Source organism: Podarcis vaucheri (genome assembly GCF_965113315.1).
Source record: "Podarcis vaucheri genome assembly, chromosome: Z".
Classification (NCBI taxonomy): Eukaryota; Metazoa; Chordata; class Lepidosauria; order Squamata; family Lacertidae; genus Podarcis; species Podarcis vaucheri.
Window position 1 is genome coordinate 32,050,567 of NC_138758.1, and position 18,050 is coordinate 32,068,616.

Genomic DNA, 18,050 nt, shown 5'->3' on the forward strand with positions numbered 1-18,050 from the left:
AATTCTGTATAGCGAAGGTTTTTTTATGTTTAATGTTTTATCACATTTTTACATAAGTTGGAAGCTGCCCATAGTGGCTGGTGCAAACCAGTAAGATGTGGGAGGTATAAATAGTAAAATCATCATTATGGAATGGGATGTCCCTATTTTCATCGGAGAAATGTTGGAAGGTATGGGATTCAATAGGGCCTTGACAGAGTGGAGAACTGGGCCAAAAGAATGTCAGCAGGAACAACTTAGGTAGGAATAACGAGGTGCACAAATATAGGGTTGGGGAATACCTATTTTCATAGCAGTCCACGTGAAAAGGATCCAGAGGTCTCAGTAGACTACAAGCTCAACCTGAGCTAATGCTATTCTAGGCTGCATCAACAGAAGTCCAGTGTACAGATGAAGGGAAATAATAGCACTGCTCTATTCTGCTTTGGTCAGGCCACACCTGGAGTCCTGTGCCTAGTTCTGGGTACCAATATTGACAAAGCTGGAAACTAGGCAGAGGAGGGTTACCAGGATGATAAAGGCCCTTGCAGCCAAGCCCTGTGAGGAACAGTTGATAGAGTCTTTATATCAATAGAAATGGTCTCCCTGAAAGTTGCATAAAGTTGGAAGGACAGGAGAGGGCAAGCATCCATCAAAGCCAAACGTTGTATAGTGCTGGAATACTGCATGGAACACAATCAGAAGCCCTTCAAAACTGACTTCCAGAAAGATCTGGAAACAGCTAACTATTAAATTAACAGACATGGTTAAAGAAGGAGAGAGGTTTAGATAAGTCAGTATAACTCTGTGTTGGAAGACTTATAAAAGCATAGATTTGTAGAGTTGGAAGGCACCCCAAAGGGTTTTCCAGTCCAACCCTTTGCAATGCAGGAATCACAGCTCAAGATTCCCTTACAGGCAGCCATTCAAACTCTGTTTAAAAACCTTCAGAACGATGAAATGGAGCACATCCCACAGTCAGATTTCACCCACAAGCTGGGAAATGGGGGCCAGAGTCAGTGCATGCCTGTTTCTGGGCCTTTTGAACAAGCTCTGGTGCAGCTTTCCCCTATAGAGGTTCCCAGCCAGGAAGTAGAGGATGGGATCAATGCAGCTATTGGCACTGGCCAAGGGCCTGGTGATTTTGTAGGCCACATTCACAGCGTTGAGTGTGCGACAGTCGGCCTTGAGCAGCCGAGAGGTGTAGTAGGCAGTCCGCGTGATGTGGAAAGGGAGGAAGCAGATGACAAAGACCACCACGACCACCACAATCATTTTGACAGAGCGTGCCTTGTAGGCAGGGACCTCCTGGCCAGAGTGAGGCCTCCACAGCTTCTGTGCCATCTGGCAGTAGCAGATGAGGACAACCAAGAACGGAAGGCCAAATAGGAGGGCCATCACTGAGGAGCTGTAGTGTACGTAGTGGCCAAATTCGGCTGGCTTTGTGGTGTCATGGCAGAGGGTATCGTTTCCCCGGGCACTGATGGTGACGAAGACCAGGTTGGGGATGAGGCAGGTGGCAACCACCGCCCACACTCCCCCACAAATCAGGTGGGCGTGCCTCGTTTTGACCCACCTGAGGGCCTGGATGGGATGGCAGACCGCCACGTAGCGGTGGATGCTGATGCAGGTGAGGAAGAGGATGCTGCTGTAGAGGTTGGCATAGAAGAGGAAGCGCACCACCTTGCACATCCCCTCCCCGAAGGGCCAGTTGTTGCGGTTGGCATAGTAGTAGACCAGTGTGGGGAGAGAGAGGACATAGAGGGTGTCGGACAGGGCCAGGTGGAACATGTACGTGGTGGTGGCATTCCAGGGCCGCATCCTGGAGATGAGTGCCCACAGGGAGTAGGAGTTGAGGATGAGGCCCACCACACAGACAGTGGCATAGGAGACAGGCAGGAGGATGAACTTGAACTCCTCATTGAAGATGCAATTCTCCTTCTCCTCTCTAGTGCTGTTACCACCAGTGGCATTCCCAGCCCTGGGTGTGGTGGTGAAAGCCGCCATAGGAAGTGGCACCATCAGGCTTTCCATCTCCTGAAAATCAGGGAGAAAAAAATGCTTCACAAAGGCTGGTGGCCATAAGCTTCTCGGGTGGAGACGCAGAACGAGCATCTGACCAGAAATTATTTAGCTGTGATTCTTGCATTGACCCTTGAGGGTCCCTTCCAACTATACAATTCTATAATTCTATGACGATGATGATATTATTAGAACATAAGATGATCCTGCTAGATCAGACCAGTGGCCCGTCTACTCCAGCCTCCTGGACTAGATGCCCTTTAGGGGAAACCTGCAAGCAGGATTCAAGCACAAGAGCCCTCTCTCCTGTGGTCTCCAGCAGCTGGCATTCAAGAGCATGACCATCATGGCTAGTAGCTATCACTAGCCCTGTCATCCTCCAAGACTGTGTCTAATCCACTTTTAAGCTATCCAGGTTAGTGGCCATCACTGCCTCCTGGGGGAGAGAGTTCCACAGTTTAACTATGTGATGCATGAAGAAGGACTTCCTATTACCTGTCCTGAATCTTCAAACATTTAGCTTCATTGGATACCCACAAGTCCCAGTGTTATCAGAGAGGGAGGAAAGCTTTTCTCTGCCCACTTTCTCCAGGTCATACATAATTCTATAGACTATCATGTGATCTAGTACTCTCATAATCACCATCACCATCATTTCATTTATAGGCCACCTTTCCTCCAAGGATGGTATACATGTTGTTCCCTCTCCCAGTTTTGTCTTCACAACAACTCTGCAAGGTAGGTCAGGCTGAGAGGCAGCAGCTTACTCCAAAGGTCACCCAGTGAGCTTCAGGGCCAAATGGGAATTCTAACCCTCATCTCTCTCAGGTCCCCATCTGTCTCTCTAACCACTGGCATCACATGGAGCTGGCCTGCCCCACCCTTCCATTCCGGTGTGAGGATTATTAGAAAATGATTGAGATCCTGGATGCCAGGCCCATGAAGCTAAAGAAACCCCTGTTTTCACTGCTGTCAGTGAGGAAGGACATTGTGGTTTAATGGTCAGAGTGTCAGACTAGGAACTGGGGGGTTGAAATCCCTTATCAACCAACCACATGCAGTGGCGAAGGAAGCCGCTCGGGCATTTGGGGCAGCACACCCAGAGATGGGGCGAGCCGCCCATAGGGGCAGGGCGCAACGTGGGGCCTCCAGACTCTGCCTGCCTCCTCCCACTCAGCCGCCCTACAGCTGGGGGGGGAGGGGGTGGCGGGCGACCCGTTTGGGCAGCACAGAGCCTGTGTGTGTTCAAGCCACCGTGTCTCTCCCAGGAGAGACGCGTGGCTTGGGCGCTCTGCAGGCCCCATGGTGAGTGCCACCTGGCATTTTGTCACCCTTCTCAGTGGTGACACCCAGGGCGGACCGTACCTACCACACACCCCTGCCTCCACCCCTGAATACATGAAGCTCATTGAGTGATCCCAGGCCAGCCATTGTCTCTTTAAAGCAAGCCAGGTTTTCTTTTTGCTCACAGAAAGCGGCTGTGAGAGAAGTTCCTTCAAAACAACCACCCCATCACATGCCCATAGCATGGAGGGAGGTGGAAAGCTCCTCTCCCACTGCACATGTTCAGATATTTAACCTGGATGCAAGTCCCAATGAGCTCAATAGGACTTGCTTCTGAGTAGACATGCATAGGATTGCACTGAGCTGTGATTCCTGCACTGCGGGGAAGTGGGCTAGGTGAGGTCCCTTCCAATTCTACTGGAAGGAGGTAGAGCTCTCCTTAATTGCAAGTTTTTAAGCAGAGGTTGGGCGGTCATCTGTCAGGGATTCTTTAGTTGTGATTCCTGCCTGGGTGGGTGGGTGGGAGGGATGGTGGTCAGACTAGAGAACTCTTGGGGTCCTTTCCAGCTCTACAATTCCTCGATTCTATGATTCTAGAAATGTATAGGATTGCCCTAAAGGTGGAGGAGGCTCCAGCTAAGGGAATGTGGGATTCTCTTATCCCCCTACTCACCTTCCGTCTTGAGGATTCGAGCAGAGTGAGAAAACAGGAACAACTTCCTGGGGAAACCTGCCCTGAATGTCCCCCGCCCTCTAATTCAAGCTGCTCAAATAATCCCGCAGAGCTAACAAAAGAGCCTTTGTGAGAATGGCTGGCCCCTCTAGAAAAAGGATTCTTAATTGGTGTCGCCCAAATGCAGGGTCACCCAGGGAAAAATAATGTCTCAAAGGGATCTTTGTGCTGCCACAAAATCTTGTGGAACTGCCAAAGGCAACTGTAGAATGCTGGTCTTTCCCATCTGGTCCACGAGAGTGCACCCACTTTGCCCCTTCCCCTATTGATTGAGAGGCAATGTTGTGTAGTGGCTAGAGTGTCAGGCTAGGACCTGGGAGATGCCAGGGTTTAAAACCCCCACTTGGCCATGAAACTCAATGTGTGTGACTGTGGAGGCCACTAATTGCACTTTTCATCCTGACCTACCGGTACCTCACGAGGTTGTGGGGATGAATTGAGCAGTGGGGGAACCATGTAAGACATCTAGTGATCCTGGGAGAGAAAAGATATATCTCCTTAAATATGGGGAACCAATGTAGTATTCACCCATGGTTGGGGACTACAAATCCCATCTTTCCCCTCACCACTGGTCATGCTGGCTAGGGCTGATGGGAGTTGTATCCCACAACCACTGAAAGACACCATATCAGCTAACTGTACTATGCAGGATGACCAGCCTTGGTTTGCGAGATGACCGCTGACCATCCACACAGGACAGTAACCTAACAGCAACCTGGTTTTCCAACCCTCAAGCCAGCCTCCTCTGTGCAGGAAGCACCTCCCCCTTCCCCTTGTATAACTAATTGCATTTGATGAAGCTAACTATGCTGATGATGCCTGGTTCCCCGCTCCCCTGAATGTGAACACGCTGACCTGTCTGAACTCTTAATTTACAGGCTGATTCAGTTTATCAAGGCAGCCCCAGCTAATCTTGGGTAGATAATAACCAGAGCCCTTGTCGGCTAAATCGATTAAGCATATCTCATTTGCAAGATAAGCTCCAATTGCCCTCACAGCAATTAAGATGCAGCTTAGTCTCGTTGTACCCTAGCAAAAGAGCCCGCTGGGGCTGGCCGCTCAGGGTGAGGAGAATTCAATGGGCTTCGTTTTGTTCCGGAGAAACCAGAGACACGGCTGTGACTTTCAATCTGGCATATTCAGCTCATTGAATATGTTTTGGGCTCTCATTGAATGCTCCCTCCTGCTATGGGAAGTTGCCTTATTATGGCCAATTTTTGAAGTCTGAAATAAAATTTGTTGTATTCTCAGTTTTTTTGTATGTGGTGTAGATTCCCCCACTCCCCTGATTTTATTTATTTTTGTTACATGGAGTACACTGTTTAGCCCTGATAGTTAATGGAGAAAAAATACATTAGGGGTTGGACTAAATGACCCTTGGCATCCCTTCTGACTACAATTCTATGATTCACTGGGGGTTTTAAAGCAGAGGTTGCCTCTCCATCTGTCAGGGGTATTTTTCAGTTGAGATTCCTGCATCAAAGCGGGTTGGACTAGATGACCCTTGGAGTCCTTTCCAACTCTACAATTCTGATTCTATGCTTCATTGGAGGATTTAGGAGTTGGGGATTTGGATGAAGTGAGTTAGCGAAGGAATTAGCAGCCAGCAGCAGTTCTAATGAGCTGATTCTAATGAGCTCCTCTGGGAGCTTGTGACCTGGACTTGCAAATGGGCATTTGTGAGGGCGTTTTGAAGGGGAGGCCCAGAGAACCAAGAGACATGGAGAGTGAGGGAGCTGCTGCAGTGACCTGCAACACCTCTGCCATGTTTGTCTTCCTGCCTGAGCATGTGCAAAGCTACACCTGCAACAAGTGCAAGCTGGTTGCCTTGCTGGAAGAGAAGGTCCGGCAATCTGAGGCCCACCAAACAGCACTTGGAGCTACTGGGCAAGATGAGGAATTTCTCAGTGGAGCAGAGAGTGGACTGTCCTGGAATAGTGATGTGTGTGCAAGGTGGTGGAAGATCACTCATTGCAAGAGATGGTCCCCTGGAGGTACGTGATGCACAGAAGCAAATCTGTCAGGAGTCGTGCAGTGTCTCTCGAGCTGCAAAATCGATTCCATGCCTCCCCGCAAATTCCAGAGGAGCAAGGACATTAGTTACAGACCTCAGACCACACAGAGGTAGCTGTGGAAGGTGCAGTGCACAGAATGATTTCTGCCACTCCCCAGAGGAGGAAGACACATGTGGTGGTGGTAAGTGACTCCCCACTAAGGGGCACAGAAGCAGCAGTGTGCAGAGGTAACAGGATGTCCCAGAAAGTGTGCTGTCTTCCAGGTGGAAAGATTCGTGATGTGACAGAAAAGTTGGCAAGACTTATAAAGCTCACTGACCAAAACTCCTTCCTTCTGATCCATGCGGGTGCAAATGACACAGCCTTTGACATACAGTAAGAGACTATGACATGAGTCTGGGACTCTGGGAGTAATCTAGTTCAACCCCTCTGAAGAAGGAGAAAACAACCTTGCTCTGTCTTTCACACAGGAGTCTTACAGGTATTTGAAGATGGCTTTTAGAAGACATCTGAAGGCAGCCCTGTTTAGGGAAGCTTTTAATGTTTAATAGACTGTTGTATTTAAATATTCTGTTGAAAGCCGCCCAGAGTGGCTGGGAAACCCAGCCAGATGGGTGGGGTATAAATAATAAATTATTATTTTATTATTATTATTCACCAACAGAATTTGGACTAGTCTGAGATTATCCTCCTAACCATTTCCAGAGCAGGTACAGGGGATTATTGATCATGTGGATCACATCTCCTCTTTCAGCTGGTAACATTAACTTTAACCCTCCATTGCAGGTGTTAGGCTACATGGTCCTTGTGAACCTTCTAACTCTACAGTTCTATGATTCTAATGAATACATCATGTCAAAGGCATTAGTTTACAGGATCCTTAGTGGTGAAGTAAGACACTTGCCAAGGGTTTTAAACAGCAACCGTGCAGTGACTTTGTTTCCATTCTTTGTACTGAACTATTGTCCTTGGACTGTCTCGATATTTTGGCTAATGCTGATTCTTCTCAGGAATTGAAATAAAATTTAAGATTCTGTTTCCAGTTTTCTTAGGGGAAGCTCATTGAAATTTCTATGCACAGATGCTATCATGCTCCTTTGCAAATGTAAAAACTGATCCATATCACCTAATTATTGAAAGGCTTGCAATAAACTTGGCATGCATTATCATTTAGGGTGGGAAAGGAAGTTGGTGCAAGATTTTTGGAATTTAATTTTGACGGAAATGACCAATGTTATGAAAGAAACTCTTGTTTGTTGTCCAAAATTAATGTGATTGACATACCAATGGACATACCAATGTAGATGTATTATCCAAAGAATTGGTCTTGTATATGATCTTGGCAGCTTAAATAGTCATTACAACTCAGTGGAACTCAGCCCTAAATCTTACACTGGACGCTCAGTATCACTCACTCCGGAATAGAGCTAGCATTGAGAAAATTATGCCTACTTCCACAATGACTAGAACCTCCAGACACTTTTTATATGATTTGGCATTCCTTTATTAAATATGCAGTGGAACAATCATATTCGATACAAGCCTTCTCACAAGCCTGGCAAATCTGGAATGAGACTTGATCCTCAGATTACACTGATATTCTTTACTTGGACTTTGTAATTTTACCCCAGGTGCAGCTTTGCACAGTCCATATGCCTATTTTATACTTTTGTTTTTAATCTTTTAATTTTCAGCTGCTGCTATGACTGTTCTCTACGTTTTACATACATTATAAAATGATTTTAAAAAACAAAAAAACCCAATACTCTATCCAAAGGAAATGAACAGATAGCCCAATTTGAACAACAGATGGCAGTAGAGGACTGTGTTAAATGGTAGCTATAATAATTCTTGAAAGCCTAGTCAAGGGTTTTTCCTGTGTTTTTTTTTTTTTGGTTTTTTTTTACAGTATCTACAGAAATAAACATCTCTTGCAATTCAGCAGAAGAGGCTTGTGCATGTGAGGGAAGGAGAAACAGCTAGAGACCTGGCCCTATTTCCCTCTCCCCTTCCTCCTCAGGGGCATTTCGGGGATCGTGAGAGAAAAACAACCTCATTTCCAGAACAAATTTGGAAAACGAGTTTAAAGAAACAAAAGATGAGGTTCAAAAAGAGCCAGGTTGGCATCTAGTTGGGTCCAAGGTCACCGTCCTCTGGACTGTTTTAACACCAACAACATGGAGTGTCCATGCAGGCTGCTCGCCAGTTTGAGCCACACAAAACAATCACAGCTGGATGGGTGGCCCTACCCACACCCTGGAACTCTTGAGGGCTGGTACTATATGTGGTTCAGAAGCTCTTCGGTGCTCCAGTGCCATTCCTCTCTGGGGTGAATTCCCTGTGTCCTCTCAGCCACATCAAGGGTCTTGCACCACCAGGGACAAGACATGGTCCAAGTGAAATGTCACTCAAAACTAATATTGGGGCTGGAAGTATGCAACAGCCCTGTGCAGGCACTGGATTGCCAAAATGTCTGTGTTATCAGCTAGAGGTCCCTCCCAATTCCACAGCTCTATGAATCTGATTCTATTTTTCTTGAGCTGTGATTCCTGCATTGTAGGGCGGTTGGACTAGATGACCCTTGGGGTCCCTTCCAACCCCAGTTCTACAATTATGCTATTCAATTTATTCTCCTGTTCTCCCCACCCCCACATCACGAAAGACACAGTCCTCGGCTCAGGAAGCAAGCAAACACCGTTGTCAGGGGTTCAGGAGCAGGGACGCAGAGAAGGGAGGAGACAGAGAGCGAGGGGGAGGAATACGAAGGAAGGATGAGTGGGGATGACGACCCGAGTTCACCGAGCCTGTCCAGTGAGTCCGAGGATTCCCAGAAGGGAGCGCCAGCGGTCAGAGCAAGGGGGGAAAGCAGGGGGACACCCCAGGAAGAAGGGTCCAGAGAGGGATCAGAGAGCAGCAGTTGGAGATCGGGACCCACGTGCCCAGCCGGGAGCAGCGGGGAGAAAGGGGACCAGACATCGGGTTCCGGAGGCTTTCAGCAGGAGGGAGGGCATGAGTCAGGAATAGTCACGCCCACCTCGGGGAGCGACGAAACGATCAAGAGGAAGGTAGAGAGTTGGGCGCGCGTGCCAAGTTCAAATGCAGCGGAAGCTGGCGCAGTAAGCAGCCCGGAGAGTGAGCCAGGTCCCAAAGCCCGCCGCAAGGAGGCGGAAGGGTCAGGGGGGTCTGCGTCAGAAGAGAGTAGGAGAGAAGAGACCACGGGGGGCAGAAGGACCCAGAGACGGAAGGAAAGGCGCAGGAGGTGGAGCAAGGCTAGGGTATTAAGCTGGTGTGCTAGAGGCGGAGACTCAGACGGGTCTTCGCCGGTCTGACATAGAAGACGTGGGGCTGCACATTGCAGTTTGGAAATGGAACCTGTAACCCAATAAAGACTCTTTTAACGTGAACGCTGGCGAACGTGGTCCTATGTGAGCTGGGACTGGGTAGCAGCCCTGACAACCGTCATAATCCTGCCAAGTCATTTGCTTTAATATTTAAGTTCTTTCTCTTATCCTTAAAGGGCTGCCAGCCACGATAGCTATGCTCTACAGCCAGAGGCAGTAATGATTCCAAATACCAGTTTCTGGAAGCAACAGGAGTTGCTTGGGTCCTGCTTATGGGTTTTCCACAATGGGCATCTGGTTGGCAACTGTGAGAATAGGATGCTTGACTACATGAACCACTGGGCTGATGATCCAGCAGGGCTCTTCCTAGGCTCTTAAGTTTTGCTAGCATGCCTAATAATTTCTGGCCTCTTCAAGTGATTTTGTTCTCCAGTCCTGTTAGGAAATCAATCTAAACTGCCTCTAGATGTCTTTGTAGGCACAGATGTGATTCCCCTACGGTGGGGTCATTGGATTTGACGAAGCCAGCAGCACTCAAAGGTGTTCATTAATAGATGAGAGAGCCAGTATGGTGTAGTGGTTAGAGTGTCGGGCTAGGACCTGGGAGAGACCAGGGTTCAAAACCCCACTTGGTCACAAAGCTTACTAGGTGGGTTTGGGCCAGTTCCTGGCTCTTGGCCTAACCTGCCTCACAGGGTTGTTGTGGGGATTGAATGAGGGGGGAGAAAAATTATATAGGCTGCCCCAGCTAGATGGCCTCTCCCGGCATCTCTTTCTCTGCTCTTCTCATCAGCTTCATCCCAGGCACACAAAGATGTGAAATCTATATTTATGCCTTTCATAATAATTATTCTTTCACCAATGCTTTCTTCAACGGACAAAGCCTTCTGGAGACCAAGGGGGGAAAGCAGCCGAAACTGAAAAGTAACAGTTCCCCCAGGACAAATAAAAAGAAAAAGAAAACCAACTTCAAACCAGCAGATGCTGCTTGAAAGCCCCCATGCAGGAAATATCTGCAGAATGAATTGGGGGGTTTATGAAACTTGGTTTTTCGCAAGTTTTTACAAGAGATTTCCTCAAGGAGCAAAGCGGAGGGAGGGAGGGAGGGAGGGAGGTGAGAGATGGATCGGATTCTAAAGGGTCTCCCAGGCAGTGCTTTACATTTTCATAAATGAGGTGGGGGAGGACCATGCAGGCCACCATGAGCTTTTTGGAGGGAAAGGTGGGACATAAAGGCAATAAACAAACAAATAACTACTCAGGTGTGCCTGCTTATAGGATGTGCACCTGTCACTGAGTGGGTTCATTTGTGCATAGAAATATACATATACATAGATTGCTATAGATAGCTATATAGATGGTAGATGATAGATAGATAGATGGATAGATAGATGGTAGATAGGTAGAGCTAGAAATATTCATACATTTGTTGTGAAAGCAAGAAAGTAAGAACCTCCATTAAGAATTATCCCAACACTTGGACTTTGCACAATTCCAAGGCTTCTGGAATTTGTCCAGCGGTAAACCTGTGGAATTTCAACCCAAGGAATAAATGCATTTTTTCCACAATAAGATCTCAGCTCTTCTCTGCTTCCTTTCCAAGTACTAAGAAGCTTGCGGGGAACCAGGCAGCCTTGCCCTTGCAGCAAGCCCACGGAGTTGGCTGGATCGCATTCTCCAGATTATTTATGGTCTGGCATCTGCTCTGATAAGAAATGCAGACAGTTCCTCAAATGCCAGGTCACTTCCAGAGGGCCAGAGCAAATGCCACAGCCTCTGTGAAACCCTGGGAAAAAATGCTCACCAGCTCAGTCGCATGTGGGACGCTCCAGGGAGTCGGGTATGTTTAGCCTGGAAAAGAGGAGATGGAGAGGAGATATGATAGCTGTCTTCAAATAGCTGAAGGCAGAGCTAGCCCATTGATGAGGTGGGAAGCACAAGAGTGGATGTCCTGTCTTACCCACTTCTGGCCAAAAGGAGGCGTTCTGGAATATGATGGTGCCACTTGTCTTCTGTGTCCCTGGAGTGGACAAGATGAGCAGCATTGCCTTGAGGAGTGCCCTGGTTGTCACAGAGTTTGGTGGTGGCATTTGTGTTATTCTGGCAATTGTGCAGGGGGCAGGGAGTGGCACATTTTGCCTCTGGTGGTGAAATGGGTTGGGTCACCCTTGTCACATGCAAGACGGAGCAAGCCTGTTTTCTGTTGCTCCAGAGGATGGGAGCCAAACAAAGTGTTTCAAATGACAAGAAAGGAGATTCTGACTAAACCTTAGGAAGAACTTTCTGATGGTGAAAGCTCTTTCCAAGAGGAATGGATGAACTCAGAAGGTGGTGAACTCCTTCCTTCTAGGTTTTTAAACAGAGGTTGGATGGCCACTTGTTGGGGATTCTTGAGCTGCAATTCCTGCATTGCAGGGGGTTGGACTAGATGACTCTCAGGTCCCTTCCAACTCTTCAGTTCTATGAGTTTTCTAGCAGTGTGTCAGTGGATATGATAACTTCCCCCCTTGCTCCCTCATTCCCTTCCTTTCTCCCTCCTTTTTGTAAACAGCATACATGTTCTGGTATCTCGACCACACGCGGATTGAAAAGCTACCAAATCAAGTCACCCTCCCCACTCCCTTCCCTTGGCCAGCTGAGGATTTACAAAACCGCATGACCCAACAGAGAGTCACAGGCATGTGAGAACAGTTTGGAACAAAGATACTCCAACATGTGGTGCTGAGGTTTGGCCTGCGCCTTTAGAGTTCTTGGTGTGGTTTCATTTTATTTTTTTTAATAGTGTGCTATAAAATAATGTTCTATATTTTTATGGCAGGCGAGAGAGCAACAGAGGGAGGCTTGCATGGGAAGGGGAGCCAGAATGAAGGAGGGTTTTGGAGTGACGTCAAGGTCATTTCAGACAGCTCTGGAAGATGTGGGATAATAACATAATAACAGCCTGCTGCATCAAACCCATCCAGTCAAGCATCTTCCTCTCACAGTGACCAAATGCCCTTAAGAACCTAGGAATCTAGATAGACTGCCTATAGGTCTGGAGGCTCCACAAAAGCATCAGAAGAGTCCTCCTGGATCAGCCCAGTGACCCATCTAGTCTAGCATCCTGTTCTCACAGTGGCTAAACAGGAAACCTATGAGCAGCACACAAGCACAAAGGCTTCCTAGATGTGAATGAAAAACAGGCGTTTTGCTTCTTTTTGTTCTCTGAGAAAGTGACCTGTCCAGGCGAACCATCCTCTTTTTATGTGGACATCCCATCAAAGAATCATAGACTTGTAGAAATGGGAGGGACCCCAAGGGCAATCTAATCCAACCCCCTAATGTAGCTGAATGTCGGAAGATTCAGGACAGAGAAAACAAAGTCCTAAATATGCAGTGCACTGTGGAACTCACTCCCACAGGAGGCAGTGATGGCCACTAACTTGGATGGCTTTAAAAGAGGATGAGTCAAATTCATGGAGGAGGAGAGGGCTATCAATGGCTACCCGCCAGCATGGTTGTGCTTTGTCCTCCGCAGTTGGAGGCAGAAATGCTTCTGAATACCAGTTGTTGGAAGCCACAGGAAGGGAGAGTGGCCTTGCGCTCTGGTCTTGCTTTCAGGTTTCCCTTTGGGGCATCCATTTGGCCACTGTGAGAAAAGGATGATGGACTAGATTCCAGTGGCCTGATCCATCAGGATCTTATGTTCCTATGAATTCAAGAGGGAAAAAAGCACTGAACATGGGAGGGGCTCCTCTGTTGTGTCAGCTCCTTCATTTGTGTGTGGCTCCCCATGCCTGGATCAAGAAAGAATCACTGCATGTTGAGCCCTGTAGTCCCTGTGGAGGTAATTAAAAGATGGAGGTGACCAGTTCCAAGAAATGTGTCCTAGGCATGCTCTTGCAGGTACTCTTTGCTCTGGCAGCATTCCTGTTTTAACTGCCTCTGTGCCCCCTGCAGCACCTCTGCTTCTTCAATCCTGGAGGTGTGTCAGCCGCATCCCATAGGTTGATATAAATAGATGCCAGGATCAAAAGGTTGGTAGGAGTGGAGGGTGAAGAGGTTCCAGGGCTGCCTGAAGGAAATGCAATGTGCCTTTACAAAGAGATGCTCTGCTGCCAACAGAGCCACCTCTTTGGTTGGAGGAGGCAGGAGCACCCCACAGAACAAAGCATGAAGGATGGTTGTTAGAAGCAGAGGGAAGAACAAGGGTGTTGAGTTCAGGAGGTTGCAACTACAGCTTGTTCATTGCAGCCTTTTCTAGAGAGGGACCAACATTTGGAACCCTGCAGCTGACAAACTTCTAATAAAAACGAGTCAGGACATCCCAGAGCAAAGGTGATCCCGCCAACACCACTCCCTCTTAGGAAGTTGCCTTATACGGAATCAGCCTATTGGTCCAGCTATCTCAGTATTGTCTACACTGACCAGCATTGGCTCTCCAGAATTTGAAGCAGAGGTCTCCCTCCCAGCCCTACCTGGGGATGTCATCAGGGACTGAACTTGGGATGTTTTATTTAGCTATGGTTCTTGCATTGCATGGAGTTGGACTAGATCAGGGGTCAGCAAACTTTTTCAGCAGGGGGCCGGTCCACTGTCCCTCGGACCTTGTGGGGGGCCGGACTATTTTTTTTTTTGGGGGGGAATAAACGAATTCCTATGCCCCACAAATAACCCAGAGATGCATTTTAAATAAAAGGACACATTCTACTCATGTAAAAACATCACGCAGACCCCATAAATAATCCAGAGATGCATTTTAAATAAAAGGACACATTCTACTCATGTAAAAACATGCTGATTACCAGACTGCAGGCCAGATTTAGAAGACGATTGGGCCGGATCCGGCCCCCAGGCCTTAGGTTGCCTACCCATGGATTAGATCACCCTTGAGGAATCTCCCAACTCTACTGTGATTCTAGGGCCTTACCCACACTTAACCCCTCTCTCTTTTTCTATTCTTTTCTTCCTTTTATATTTTTCTTTCTCTCTCTTTTATTTTATTTTTTTGTTGTTTTCCTGGGTGTCCTCTTCTCTGGGCCATAACTGGGGCTGTACCACATGAAGGTGATGGATGGTTGGTAAAGGACCTTGAATGAGAGGCAGGGAAAGGAAGGCCTCCCAAGGTGAGAGACCGGGATGAGAAAGGGAAGCTCTCAGGTGAGAGCTGGGAGGGTCCACCACTTTCTATGTGAGACAAGGATTAAGCGCTTCCTTTGAGAGAGGACTCTGCATTTTCTCTTTCCCTGTTTTTGTTTTTATTTAGATTAGTTTGTTTTATTGTATGGGGGGGAACCTTAATAAAATATCATGAAAAAAGACCCATTTATTTTCAATGTTAGGGCATACATATATGCACCCTATCCAAAATCACAGCTTCCCTGTGTCTGTGCCTGCTCCAAGAGGGCCTCCATCTAGTCTTTCCAGGTCTAGGAATGCAGGATTAAGAAAGTAAGAAGACAGCAGGAGAGGGCTATTGATGGCTACTGGCCACAGTGGCCTTGCTTTGCCTCCCACAGTCAGAGGCAGCAATATTTCTGAATACCAGTTGTGTGGCGAGTTCCCGCCCCCCACCAAGATAAATAAACACACGAGACACCATAATTAAGGTTAATTGGGCGAATTAGGCCACAACTTTATTGAATTCAGGAATGAGAGGCATTGGCTTAGGCATTGGTCCTAACGACTATCCGGCTCCAGCCCATTTGCTGGAGACACGGTGAAGGGTTAACACTGATCGGGGTAGTCTCCCGCCGAGGCACGTCGACTAGGAGCTCCCCCGGGTTACCGCTCTGGGGCGTGCCTTTGGCCCACACCTCCATAGGCTTCGGACAGGGCCACGCCCCCTGGAGTCCTTTAACGGACCACCCTTCGTTCACTGGGGGGAGGTGATGGCGTTCCTCCCCCCCATCCTCTTAACCCCTTCTTACCAATGCCTACCGCCAATGCCGAAGAGTTGTGACGAGTTGCTACGAGGTAGGCGAAAAACCAAAAGGCTGGAAATTGCCAATTGGGAAAAATTCCTACCATGCCCCTTGCGGCGACAGGCCGAAGCCCATAGCAAAGTCAGACCTACCTACCTAAAGCCCAACTAAAGGGAGGGAGGGTGGGAAAACACGGGGCTAGCCGGAGAAGAGAGGGTGAGCCCCCTCCGCTCCGGTCCTAAATAGGGCAAGCCACGCCCCCTCCAGCCAGCCGATTGGCTGGTCGGGAGGCGTGGCCGGATGGGATTCCCCTGCTCTCGCGGGGGCTGAGACCAGCCCACGTGGGGAGGGGCGTGATGCCCGCAACCCCACCTCCTGGGGCAGGCCCGGAAGTGGCTTTGCTGGAGACCATGGGAGGGGAGAGGCTGCCCTTGGGCTCAAATCCTGCTTTCTGGTTTCCCACAGGCACAGTGGGAATAGGAACATGGACTAGATGGGTCCCTGGCCTGATCCAGCAGGCTCCTCTTACTTTCTTCTGCGTATCAGATGCTTAAACTACAATGTACTAGTAGTAACCAGTGTATCTCCGGCCCTCCTGCAGATCAGCTCTGAAGAGGAATTGCAAGTGCAAAGGCTCCCAATTTGCCGGCAGACAGCAAGGTCCGAAGGCTGTGGTTGCCCCTCATTTGGCAGCCTCTTTAAATCTTCAAAAAGATGGACCAAGCAAAATGCATTCTGGTTCTTTTAAACATGCTGCGTCTCTTCCTCTAGCGCAATATATAGGCAATGGATAATGCTTAATAGTCCTCTGGCATGGTGCCCAACCCGCAAAGGGCATTGAGTCCTGGTGCTTAATAACTTATTTATCTTCCCTGATTGCAGGAATGATGACAGTTTTCATTATGAAGCTGCGGGGATAATTTGCTAGCCTTTGGTAGGAGCTGAATAAACACCAGCCAGCTCTGGGAGGACAATTTGATTCAATTACCTGGGCCTGGCAGAGGTGGGACGAAGGAAGTTCTCAGCCCTTGGTTGCCCTGCAACATTCAAAACCCATAGTGATGAATGGGTCTTTCTTGTGTTTTCCGAGAATGGGCAGGAGCAGGAAACCCATTAGAGGCCGGAGGCTGTGAGATGGATGTCCTAGCAGCGGAAAGGGTGTGTGTGTGTGTAAGAAGCCTGGGGAAATTTCAAGCCTCCGTTCATCAATAACCCAGTGGGCAATTCTTTACTTGTGCTTTCTGACAACTGTACCATTGTCTGCTTTGTTTTAGGAAGGGCAAATTTATCCCCTCTAAGTTGCCAGAAGTTTTCCCTTGCCCCATAAGATCTGAGCAAAAGGACATGGTAAGAACATGAGAAGAGCATGCTGAATCAGGCCAATGACCTATCAAGTCCAACATCCTCTTCTCACAGTGGCCAGGCAGGTGCCCCAGTGGGGAACCCACAAGTTGCACAATAATCCCCTCCCCTCCTGTGGTTTCCAGAAACTGGTATTCAAAATCATTGCTGCCTCCAACTGTAGTGGCAGAAAAATAGCTGTGATTCCTGCATTGAAGCGGGTTGGTCTAGATTATCCTTGGGTATACTATGCTTCTATGATTCTATGGACCCCTGCCTTGGCTGTCAGAAATGCTTTGTTATGGCCACACTCCCTCCAAATCCTATTTCACTACCACCCACCCAGCCTCCTTGCGGCGACTTTGTAAGTCTTGTCATTCTTGAATCAAAGGCCTCCAAGCTCTTGGGTGGTATCTCGTCTGCTGCCCCTCATCAACTTCTTAGAATAAAGTTGCTAGAAAAAGAGGAATAAAAATAAAAACTGGTTTCTATTTACGACTCGCTTCCCTTTGTTTCGAGCAAATTTATGCCACGCTCAAATTATCCACCAATTCTTCTACTTCTTCTTTTTAATGGATGCATGACTTCATTAAAATTATTCTAAAAGGTTTGGTGTGGGGGGAGAGAGTAAGTGTCTATTTCCACCTTTCCCCATCTGATTAGAAACCATCTGCATTTCAAAACAAACCATCATTATTCAGACCAAATGTTGGCTGGGCACTTGTTTCAAGTCAGGATAACTGAACATTTGGCTAGGCGGTGTTAGGTCCTGGGAGAACAACTCCTAGCTTTTGCTAGGATGAGTCAAGATTATGTTTTTCTCTTGGGCTGAACTGCTGACAAGGGGGATCCAAAACCTGGCCTATATAGCATCTCAAGAGTTCCCCTCCTGGGGGTGCTGCAGTAAAACTGCTAGCACATTTGCAAAGCTAAACAGGGTCTGGTGTAATTTTAAATTGGATGGGGGATGGTATTTAGAGATTGCTGCATGGCAAGGGGTTGGACTAGATGGCCCTCGAGGTCCCAGCTCTACAATGCTATGATTCTGAGAAGCAGCGTAGTGTAGTTGTTAGGGTGTTAGACTAGGACCTAGGGGACACTAGGGTTCGAATCTCCACTCGACCATGAAGCTCCTTGGGTATGACCTGGGGGGGGGCACTCACTGCCTCTCTGTCTAATCTACCTCACAGGATTGTTGTGCGGATTAGAATGTCAGGCTACAGCCCTACTGAGCTTTGACCATAACATCCAGTCTCAATTAAAAACTTTGTGACCACTTTTTTTTTTGGTTTGTGAAGTGAAGTTTTAATACATAATATCATTTAAAAGCAAAAAGCATTTTAAAGCAGTTTTTTAAATAAATGCAAGTGGCAATTTTTGTTTGGATATACTGAAATTTCTTCATTGGGGGATTTTAAACAGAAGTCAGCTG

The 18,050-nt window shown here is 47.8% G+C and overlaps 1 protein-coding gene across 1 annotated transcript; it reads right to left on the minus strand.

Annotated features, from left to right (window-relative positions):
• Positions 1-62: 62 nt before the first annotated feature.
• P2RY4 (pyrimidinergic receptor P2Y4) lies at positions 63-4,013 on the minus strand. Its single transcript, XM_082207377.1, has 2 exons — positions 3,959-4,013; positions 63-2,016 (listed from the first exon to the last, which is right to left on the minus strand). The coding sequence occupies exon 2, from the start codon at positions 2,011-2,013 to the stop codon at positions 958-960; it is 1,056 nt and encodes a 351-aa protein (XP_082063503.1). The 5' UTR covers positions 2,014-2,016; positions 3,959-4,013; the 3' UTR covers positions 63-957.
• Positions 4,014-18,050: the final 14,037 nt, after the last annotated feature.